The following is an 11713-nucleotide window of genomic DNA, read 5'->3' on the forward strand; positions in this document are numbered from 1 at the left end:
ATAATTGATTTACAGAACTTTATATATATATGTGTATATATATATATATATATATATATATATATATATATATATATATATATAAAATATGTAAATATCCCGTCCAGGCTACAATTATTCTAATATATACACTGTGACTTTAGGAGAACCTTTCTTTTACATTTATACAGTAAAATATAATAATTTTTCGTGAAAAATTATGTAAATCTTATTAATGCATTTAATCACATTTATCACATTAAATTAATTAAAAGTCCTTCATTATCTTGAAAGTATCGAAGTAATAACACTCGTACTTTTTTCTATTTCTTTTTTCTTTTAAAATTGTACGAATTTTTTTTGTATAAAAGATACAATAATATATTTTTTCGTACTAACAAGTACAGTCATTCCATAGTCCTTGTATCTGTTATGAGAAGAGCATGATGTTTAGCCAATTTTAACATACGATCACTTGTACTGCCAGGTTTTCTTGGTATATTTTTATTTTCAAGATCAGGCATTAATTTTTTAACAGTACGTGCTAGATTTGAAGCGTACTGTTTAAACTGCGGATGGCCCATACCAATTCCTCTGCCTCGTAGTGCTTCTGCTACAGCCCATAATAATTTCTATGCAATAATAAATATAATTAAATATCAAATATAATATCTTAAACAATGGCACAAGAATGAAATATCTTACCTTTCTATGCGTATCACTAAGTTCACCTTTTCCTTGCGTGACAGACATTTCATGTTGTGATAAGACATTTCCAGAAGAATGTCTCTCGCGATCCCAGGAACGTAAAGTAGTATTTTGTAATTCAAGAGGGCAATCAAACGATAAACTCTTTGCCCACTTGAAACGAGGTCCTTGTAAATCATCTTCACTCTTTCTCTTTTTAGATTCTTCAGTAGCAATTGTTTTAACACCTTCCATTAAAATATCTTCCTTCTTAGGAGTGGGAAATAAAGCACGTTTAATTGTTTGGGGATTGGTACTACTACAATTAAATAATTTACTAGGGCCTGCTTTATCTAAGGGTGGACTTTGGAAAAGAGCTCGTCTTGATGTGTCCAATTTTGTTTTGTATGGACTTATATTTTCTAATGTAAGCCTTCGAACTACTTTTTTCTTAGCCGATCCTCTAGGACTTTTACCTCTTGGACTTTTATATCTTGGACTTTTGCCTCTTGGACTTTTACCTTTTCTAGTTGTAGGTTTTCTATAATTAAAATATAATTACAAATAGTAAATAATAAATAAATAAAAAAAAATGTATATTATGAAGACAAAAGAAATCATACTTGACACTCAATACTAATTGTCTCTTATCATTGAGATTTAAGCCTTGTAAATTTGCACTAGAAAATGTTCTCCTTCTTCGAGCTAAATGACTCAATCTCTTTCCTGGACTTTGACCATAATTACGTTTAGCTAGAACGCTTCTTTTTCTAGCACTTCCAGGTCCTTGCTTAGAAAAAAATACATTACACGTAGATTGTGTTTCTGCTCCTATATATCTTTCGCATAGTTTCATTGTTAAATTTTCGAATTCTTCTATTGATTTATTTCTATTATAACTGAAACAAAAAAATTAAATGGTACTAACCATATCAATTTCCAGATATTACTATTAGTATAAGTAATATATTATTTATACTTACTGGATACCATGAAATTTATGAAAATATGCTTCTGACCATGGCAAATTTTCAATTTCTTTCTCTCCGACAGTATTATAAAGAATAAGCGATTTATTCTGCAAATTATTTGAATTATTTACTTGTTGTTCTAAAATATCAAGTATCTATGTTTTTGTAATTATATCTTTATTTAAATCCTGATTTTTTTTGTAAATTATTTGTATCATTATCAAAATTTTGTATGCATACCTCTCCAGAAACATTGTTTGTATGTGACTTGCATTCATCAAAAGCATTAGCTAAATTTCTTTGAGTATTATTGGTATTATAAAAAGAAAACATCTCATTGTTTTCTAATGTTCCTTGATTAAAAGATTTATCTATTTCTTCTTGTCTAACATTTTTCTCTTCTGACATAGGAGAGGTTGTCCAAAAATATTGTTGGTTTTGTTGAATATAACGCAACAAGTCATTACAATCGCTTTGACAAATAGTATGACTTGGCGGTGGAGGTACTCCGGTTAAATATTTATTGATTCTGGCCAGCAGATAATTGTCGGACTTAGTGATAAGAGTAGCCTGGGAAGGTTTTTGTGGACTAGTTTTGACCAATGTTTCTTCAATTACGGATGTTACTTCTTGTTGTTCATTGTGTTTGTTTTCCACATCGCTATCAAACATTTCTGGACTAGATACATTTGGAAATACCTTGTCCATTCCTGTAGCTTCGTTTTGTTCAATGTAACAACAATCCATGGCATCCTCTAACATATTTAACATATACACACAAAATTCTAATATCGAATCAACAATAATGCATACATATTGCACTTAATAATCTTTTTCTTAATATCTTCAAATTAAAAAGAATAACTGAACACAATTACACTTTTCACGTGTTTATTTTTAAAATATCATATCAGATTTTTATTGTAGAATTATCGTCTATTATAATAAAAATAACTATAATCTCGTCCATGTATATACGTAGAAAACATTTCTATATATACATACAAACATACCTTCATGTCCTTATTAACGCTACAATAGATTATTCTTAATGGACGAAGATTATTGAAGTTCGTTGGTGTTTCCAAGTCCGATCGGTTCAATAATTTATTGAGGAATGGCCAGAACTAGAGTCATTTTTACCTACTACCGCCATTAAATACAACACCGTTAGGACAATATAATTCAATAGCCTATGCGTCACGAAGTTGTCAGCAATTGTAAAATTTCGGTGGTTAATATAAACCCCAGGTATAAACTTTAAGGTTATATCATATGAAACTTATTTACCAGATCTGAACCAATCATCTCTTTGAGGTTATCTATTTCACTTGTACTACTCGTTTCATTGGTTGATACTCTAATACTTTATCATGATTGGTTAATTTTGTAGATGACGTTTTGAAATACGTGACTATTGTGAATAATATCAAACAAAACTTATCTTAACATAATGTAACGCGCGGTAACGAATGATGCGTTATTTTGACAACGGTTTGTTATCTATGGTTTTTATTGTGTGTATGTTACGTGTCTAGATGACAATCTTTCGATTAACGATGTCCGATATGCAAGATAATCTATTAAGCTATCACGTATCACTTCTGAACTTTTTTATATATTATTGTTTTTTATTATAAAAGCTGCATTTTTATCGTGCTTTGATAAGTGTTCATCGTGTGTGTTTTTGATTCTATTTAGTCCTGCATACGCATCCATGGTAATATTTTCCAGTATTAATCAATATCAGTTTGTGTACGTACTGAATAATATCATATTAACATTTATAATTAAATTCATATCAATATTAATCAATTTGTTATCAGTTCGTATCATTTTATTTATACTATTGTAAATATATAATTTATATGTTTACTATATTATTAAATTCAAAGCATAATTATGCTTGTAATTTAACAATTTTTGCATCAAAAATATGTTAAAAAACAGGAAATGTCATACTTAATAAATGTATTTTTATATTATAGTTTAAATATTTATGTATATATATTGAACAGAGATGCAATATTATATTTTGATATCAAGCATAGTAACAAATTTAATGTGTGATTTAAAGCATACTTATTTCATACAAATATTTTTTACAAAGAATGATGTAGTATTGGCTTTTAGATTAATTGCTGATAATATTAATTTATAAATCAGATAAATATTATACATCAAATAAGATTAAACGTTTTCTTTTTCTTATTATATTTATATATTTTACCTGTATTTTTTATTTATTAAAATTAAATGTATATAATTTGTAGAAAGATTTATGATTTAAATTTAGAAATCTATTATATATCAACAACTATATATTGTCACATATATAAGAAATACGATAATTCTTTTAGGTGAATATTTGGATATTTTATAAATAAGATCTAACATAAAATGAAAGAAGACAAAAACTACAAATTGTCATTGTCATATTACCTTGATTTATTGTTGGTATAAAGGCATATTGTTGATTCACATTACATGCTTGAAAAAAAGTTAGTATGGATTTATAGGTCAATACATATAAATTATTCTGTTTACCTTCATAAACTTTATATTGCAGATAGTCTATAACTTTATCTATCTATACCTATAGTAACTAATTCGTACAAGAACCAAAAATTATCTTTATCGTGTGTTTATATTACTGCTAAAAAAATGAAAGAATGGTGCAGAGTATTTGGTTTATTATTACGTAAAAATTTTTTAGTACGAATAAGGCATTGGAAATTAACCTTATTCCTTCAAATTCTGTTACCTGTATTACTTTTTGCGTTAACTCAAGCTGTAAGAGATTTTAATTCAACACCACCAAAAGTTGTTACAACAGATACTTATTATCCCTTACAAAATAAAAGTAACTTATTAAATTTGATTAGGAGAAGTTTAACTACAATATATTTTGTGCCAAATGATAAATTTACAATAGAACTTATGGATTCAACAGAAAACTGTTTACATTTTAGAGGTAAGCATATATTATTATATATTTTGTTTACTGTTATGATATTATTTTAAATAGTATGCTAATAAATATTCATTTTTTAGAGTTTATTGGATTTGCAACCGAAGAAGAAATGCTTGAAACTTATATGATTAAACGAATTCAAGATCCGTTACAAGAATTTCTAGCAATTGTTATTGAACAAAAAGGAGAACATTTTAAGTATAAAATAAGACATTCTACTGAAATCTCTTCTGAATTATATACAGACATGACTTATTTTATATCAGAGCACAAATACCTTGAATCCGTTCCATTTGTGCAGCTACAAATGTGTCTTGATGATTCTTTTATAAAACATGTTATAAATGATGAAAGTAGGCCAGAGGTAATCAGATATTTTATTTATTTTTGATATTAGTATAACCTAATTTGAACTATGTGGTTTATAATAATTATTTTTTAATAGATTTCCATACAAAGAATGCCATATCCACCATATATTAAAACAAATTTGGCAGATACATCGTTGCGAGAATTAATTTCTGTATTTGCTGTAGCAATATTTCTGATACCACTGTGCATAGAAACTAATTATGCAGCCAAAGAAAAGTTTATTGGCGTTAATGTTAGTACCCATTTTCAATTATATAATCTTCTCATTTATATTCTCTTATTGTAAACAAAAGTTGTCCTTTTACTTTCAGACTTTAATGACAATGAATGGAGTGAAATTATATCAAAATTTATTAAGCTGGCTTACCACTGGCTGTATATTCAGTATTTTGTATGTGATACCATTAATAATATTATTTAAAAACACATTCTCTACCCGTGTAGATCCATATCTGTATTATAGTAATGCATTCTTATTTTGGATATTAATGACTGTACATATTGTTCATCTTATATCATTTGGTATGCATATTGCTGCGTACTTTTCGAAATGTAAGTCCTTATATTTTATTATATGTGAAATGACATTGTACAGGATATATATGTTTTACAATGATGATAATTTTTGCAGCTGTCTTTGTGATTATTTTTTTGTCAATTATATATACTGCTTCATCTTCTCTTTACGGAAATTTGACGCGAGAAAATTTGTTCTGCATTATACCATATGTTGGTATAATTTTACCAAACCTGTTGTTATCCAGACTATTTGAGGAAGTAAATACATATGAAACACAATGTATGTATAAAATTTAATAACATAGCATAATGGAGAAAGTATATCAAGTATATATTTTTATATTTTTTAGTAATTGGAATTCGATGGAGTAACATCTTTATACCAAGCGAATCTTCTCGATACAATATTGTAGGAAGTACAGGATTTATATTTATATTTTCAATTTTGGGAATTATAATCCACTTTATTATGGCAATTTATATTAATAACGTACGACCAGGGAAATATGGCATAAAGAAACATCCGTTATATTTTCTACAGGTAAAGTGATAGAGAACAAAAACTTATTTTTGAAACAAAAATAATAGTATATTTAATATGTAATCAAATTATGAAAATATATTAAATGTAAAATGATTTTCTAGTGTATGAGAAAAAATAAAGTGTCTTTAGACGAAGAAGCAGAAGATTATGATTATGATCAATTAGAAAGTGAAGATTTTGAAGCAGTTTCTAAAGGTGCATTTATCCCTGGTATTCAAATTCGAGGTCTCAAAAAAAGTTATAGAACCGGTTTATTACAAAAATCTGTAAGTTTTTTTATTTTTTTCTTTAAATTACATATAGAATTACACGCATACAATGACTCATTATAATATTGAATTATATCAGATGGTACATGCATTGAAAGGAATATCTTTGGATTTTTACAAAGGACAAATAACTGCATTATTAGGACACAATGGTGCTGGAAAAACTACTCTTATGTCTATAATAACAGGTTAATTGGTGATACTTGTTCAATAAGATATATAAATAATTATTATTACAATCTAATATATTTTAATAATATAAATAAAATATAATTTTGCAATTTTTTTATGTAATTAATAGGCATGACAAGCGAGACAGAAGGAAAAGTTTTTATAAATGGGAAAAATTTGAAAAATAATTTAGATGAGATTAGATACGATTTAGGTCTCTGTCCACAAGAAAATATGGTTTTTCCAGATTTAAATGTATATGAGCAGATTGAGTTCTTTGGTTTGGTAAGTACTTTATATATATATATATATATATATATATATATATGTATGTATACGCGCACGCGTATATGTGTGTGTGTGTATATAACAAAAACAATATTGCATATAAAAATATTTATAATATAAATGTATTATTATAGTTAAAAAATAAAGCCAAAACACGACAACAAACCAAACGTGATGTTGAGAATTTGCTTGTAAAATTACAAATAACAGAGAAACGAAATTATCTTCCCAACAAATTATCTGGTGGTCAGAAAAGACGCGTTTGTCTTGGAATGGCACTCATTAGTGATTCCAGTGTATGTATTTTTTTTTCTTTTTTTATATAAAATATTTAAGGTTTTCCTCTTTATATTATAATTTCAATTATTTATACAGATTTTAATTTTGGATGAACCAACGTCAGGTATGGATCCTGAGACCAGAAGAGATACATGGGATATAATATTAGTAAGTACATATATATAAATATTTTTTTTATTGTATCATTATTATTATTATTTATCACCTACCTTCCTATAGAAAATGAGAGGTCAAAAGACAATAATAATTAGTACGCATAACATGGAAGAAGCAGATATACTTGGTGATAGAATTGCGATAATACATGGTGGTCTTTTAAGGAGTTATGGCACAGCAATGTTTTTGAAGAAACAATATGGTAATTGTTCATTTTCGTTTATAATTTTTGATTTTATTTTTAATGGTAAATATTTGCATTGTAAACCAAAACATTGTTATTATTTTTATAGGCCATGGACATATAGAAGTTGTGTTATCCACTAAACCATGGTGTGATCCAGAGAAAGTAGTAGACAAATTTGATACAAGGTCACAAGTTACCCTAGAAAAGGAAAAAATAGTTCTAAGTGTACCATATACAGAGAATTTACCACATTCGTTAGATGAAATTGAAAATCAGAAAAGAAGATTAGGCGTAACTGGAATTAATGTATCTTTGATTACATTAGAACAAGTATTTTTAAAGTAAATTTCTTTTCAAATATATTATTTTATGATATAATATCAAATAAATTTAATGTGTGTGTGTGTATTGGGATATGCATCTGTATTTGTCTAATTCCTTATCTTTTATTTTATTTAGGATTATAAAAGGAGAGGATAAAGGTATACATCCCACAGATCTTTGTACACCTACACAGAAACTGCAAGGATGGCAACTAACTATACATGCAATGTTGGGATTGTTTAATAAAAAAGTAACATATACTAAAAAAAATGCACGCATCTTATTAATGATCGTAAGGATTTCATTGATTTTATTATACAATAAACTAAATCATTTTATAAAAATATTATTTTATTGAATGATACGTTTTTTTTTTTTAGCTATTTCTACCTTTGATTTCTATTTTATTTATGGCTCTAAGCTACAAAACCCCTGCTGAATCATTAGACATAATACCTCTAACGCTTAACATGTACAGAAATCCCAAGGTATTTTATTCTTCTGATATTCCCAAATATGGTAAAATGTATAATGAAGAAATAGAGAGCTTCAATGGGATTGCAACTAATGTTACAGGCAGGAATGTTATAGAAGGTAAACGCGATATTGGTATTGAGATAAAAATGTATTAATTTATATGAGATCATCTTCTTGTTTTTTTTTTTTTGCAGAGTTATTAGCATTTGGTAAAAAGAATTTAGCAGAATATCATAATTATGTGATTGTTTCTGCTGAATTTAATAACACGCAAAAAATTTTTGCAAATGGTTTTTATTCCGGGACAATGATGCACAGTTTACCTCTAACTATGAATATTTTGTCAAATACCATTATTCGAAGTCTAACTGATAAAAAATATTCCATTGAAGTGTCCAGGCAACAATTACCTAACATATTTTCTTATTCTGACCAAGTGGTTCCTGAAATGGAAGCACTTTCACGAGTGTTAATATTTTGCTCCTTCTTCTTTCCTACTCTTGCACTTTTTGTTATTCATCCATTACAAGAAACTTCTACTAAAGTTAAACAGTTACAACGAATGACTGGAATTTCATCTGTATCATATTGGCTCACTATATTTTCTATTGATTTTCTAATTTGCGTACTGTCTACATGTATCATTACATTGGGCTTTTATGTAATGGATATTATATTAGACATACGCTTATATCATGTAACAGAAATACGTAAGTATAATTTTCTAAATTTCTATGTAAGAAAATCATATTATAGAACTAATATAATATTTTATAATTTACAGTAATAACGATGTTAATATTATTACTCTTTGGTATAAATTGTCTATTGATAACATATATATTTAGTTTTATAAACAAATCGAGAAGTACTGTAATAACAATTTTAAGTATTACACCCATTGGAATTGGTAAGAAAAAAGAAACTAGTACACACAAGTTTGATAATATCAAAATTATTTTAACATCATTACGCAATTACAAGTAACACAATTACAAGTTTGATAATATTAAAATCATTTTAAATTTCAGTTTTCATACAGTATTTATTACATGTAGTAATACGAAGTTTTCAAAATTTAGAAGTATTGCATTCGTTTCAAAAACGATTATTCCGTTTTATTCCTTATGTAAGTTTCTTCCACGGACAATTTTCCTTCTTTACTGTGGCTGTAACGAATGCAAAATGCCGCCGTTTCCCAAGTAAAATTTTAAACACTTTATGTGATATGGGGTATATGGATCCGTGTTGCTGTAAGAATACATCATTTATAAAAAAATATCGAGTAAATACTAGTTATAAATTGTAATGAATTTTACCAAATTTTTCTGTTTATTATAGCAATGGATTGTGTAAATGGAGTTTGTAGTAAGCCTATGTCATATTTTGAGAATTTTAAAAGGGACATTAATTTAGAGGAAAATATTCTATATTTATCTTTAACACCTGTGATATATTTTGCTATTCTTATTATGCTGGAGGAGAAGATTTTTACAAGATTGTTTACCAAAATACGTAGCTCTTCATTACAACCAAGTGATAAGATGGACGAAGAAGTGAAGAGGGAAAAACATGCTGTAGCATTAGAGATTAGCAAAATTACTAGTCAGAGTAAGATATTACTTCAATTATGTTAATATTTAATTAGAGAAATATATTTATTAAAAAGTATATATATTACACAGATAAAAGGAATAGCATAGATCATAATAATATTAATGGAAATTCAACTAATGATACGCAAACTTCTAAAGCAGAAAACAGTTTATTCTTAGTTTATGAATTAAGTAAGTATTATGGAAAACTAATGGCCGTAAAGGAAGTCAATTTTCGAGTGAAGGAGCGCGAGTGTTTTGGATTGCTTGGAGTAAATGGAGCTGGAAAGAGTACTACGTTTAGAATGTTGACTGGAGAAGAAACACCTAATAGTGGCACCATGTACTTAAAATCGGCGGAAATCTATTCCAATCGCAGAGCTGTAATTAGACATTCGTTATACTTATGATTATGATTCATCTTTTCTCTTACGTTCCTAAAAAAAAATGTCACTTTTAGTACTTAGCAGAAATGGGATATTGTCCACAAACGGATGCATTGATCAATTCCCTAAATGCGTTTGATCATTTAAGATTATTCGCAAAACTTCGAGGTATACCACCAGAAAAAGTAGATTTGGAAGTTAATAAATGGATAAATAGATTGAGTAAGATAAAAATATGCTTTTTTTTATTTTTTATCTTTCATTTTTGTTATATTATATCCATCATTATAACCTTGAATTTGTATAATGCTTTCAGATTTAAAAGCATGTATGTCGCAGCCAAGTGAAACATATAGTGGTGGTAATAAAAGACGTTTGAACATAGCGATAGCTTTAATTGGCAATCCTACACTTGTTTTGTTAGACGAACCAACAACAGGAGTCGATCCAGCAGCTAGAAGATCATTGTGGTCTGTATTACAATCTTGTCAAGCTGGAGGACAAGCTTTCATACTTACTTCTCATAGGTATTTCTTCATCTTCAATTATAAAATCATTTCATAACATAAACATTTTTCCGATATAAATAAATATTTATTACGTTAGTATGGAAGAATGTGAAGCTTTGTGTAATCGATTGGTTATAATGGTACAAGGAAAATTGGTTTGTATTGGAGCAAGTCAAGAACTTAAACAAAGATTTGGTGCTGGTTACGACATTCATATTAAATTAGATCCAAGCCGATCAGAGGAAGATGTTGCGATTATAAAGAATACTATTGAATCTTCTCTAACTTGTGAAATTAGGGATGAAAATTTGGTAATTATATTAACAAAAGAAGTGTTGATTCATTTTTATGATTTTTAAACGACTTCCATATTAAATTTTGTGTTCTTTTTTTTAGGGACTGATTGCCTACCATGTGACAGATCCTAAAACGACTTGGACAAAAATGTATAGTACTGTAAACAATTTAAAGAATAGATTCAAATGCATACAAGATTATTCTGTACTATCGGCGACACTCGAACAATTGTTTATTCAATTTGCAAGAGGCATAAGTATGCCTAATTATGATAATTCACCAAGACATAGCGCTAGTCAACCAAATAACGAATAATTGTGGCTTAATTATTATACGTTTATATAGGTATTATAAATAAATTATATATCATAAATGTTTATCTATTGCTCATGTTGTTTCATATTCATTGTGAGAATACGTTTAAAAGCATGAAGAAATTAATTACGAACACGTATACACTTACAATTACGGCACATTTATTAATGTGAACAGAGACAGACATTCTGTTTATGTATACAAAATAAGTGTACATAATAAATATATGTGTGTGTGCGTGTGTGTGTGTATGCGCGCGTGTATTTGTGTTTAATCTTAAAGATTTATTGATATTTGATCAGAAAACTTATATACCAGTATGATATAATGTTTCACAATAATGATTTTTCAATAATATAGATGTAGCTATAATGATTCACATTCAAGGAAGTA

The 11713-nt window shown here is 27.6% G+C and overlaps 2 protein-coding genes across 6 annotated transcripts; one reads left to right on the top strand and one right to left on the bottom strand.

The window, feature by feature from the left end:
• Positions 1 to 261: 261 nt before the first annotated feature.
• On the bottom strand, positions 262 to 2879 carry LOC122630247. 2 transcript variants are annotated; one of them, XM_043814558.1, is made up of 6 exons: positions 2651 to 2879; positions 1878 to 2392; positions 1650 to 1744; positions 1290 to 1565; positions 685 to 1207; positions 262 to 611 (listed from the first exon to the last, which is right to left on the bottom strand). In XM_043814558.1, exons 2-6 carry the CDS (start codon positions 2382 to 2384, stop codon positions 387 to 389), a joined length of 1626 nt encoding a protein of 541 aa, XP_043670493.1. In that variant the 5' UTR covers positions 2385 to 2392; positions 2651 to 2879; the 3' UTR covers positions 262 to 386. The 2 variants fall into 2 exon arrangements, with proteins under 2 accessions (XP_043670493.1, XP_043670492.1); XM_043814557.1 differs by having other exon boundaries at positions 1878 to 2573.
• A 180-nt stretch (positions 2880 to 3059) lies between these two features.
• LOC122630245 (ATP-binding cassette sub-family A member 2-like) lies at positions 3060 to 11434 on the top strand. 4 transcript variants are annotated; one of them, XM_043814553.1, is made up of 26 exons: positions 3060 to 3131; positions 3998 to 4138; positions 4207 to 4611; positions 4692 to 4975; positions 5057 to 5215; positions 5295 to 5535; positions 5615 to 5782; positions 5853 to 6043; positions 6148 to 6312; positions 6395 to 6503; positions 6617 to 6771; positions 6909 to 7070; positions 7150 to 7221; positions 7294 to 7432; positions 7524 to 7758; positions 7877 to 8033; positions 8122 to 8335; positions 8413 to 8928; positions 9003 to 9128; positions 9250 to 9471; positions 9560 to 9829; positions 9904 to 10196; positions 10274 to 10421; positions 10516 to 10726; positions 10806 to 11019; positions 11105 to 11434. In XM_043814553.1, exons 3-26 carry the CDS (start codon positions 4302 to 4304, stop codon positions 11318 to 11320), a joined length of 4977 nt encoding a protein of 1658 aa, XP_043670488.1. In that variant the 5' UTR covers positions 3060 to 3131; positions 3998 to 4138; positions 4207 to 4301; the 3' UTR covers positions 11321 to 11434. The 4 variants fall into 4 exon arrangements, with proteins under 4 accessions (XP_043670488.1, XP_043670490.1, XP_043670489.1 ...); XM_043814554.1 differs by lacking the exon at positions 3060 to 3131 and adding an exon at positions 3226 to 3357; XM_043814552.1 differs by lacking the exon at positions 3060 to 3131 and adding an exon at positions 3237 to 3392.
• The last annotated feature ends 279 nt before the right edge of the window (positions 11435 to 11713 follow it).

This window comes from Vespula pensylvanica, chromosome 6, assembly GCF_014466175.1.
Source record: "Vespula pensylvanica isolate Volc-1 chromosome 6, ASM1446617v1, whole genome shotgun sequence".
NCBI classification, from domain to species: Eukaryota; Metazoa; Arthropoda; class Insecta; order Hymenoptera; family Vespidae; genus Vespula; species Vespula pensylvanica.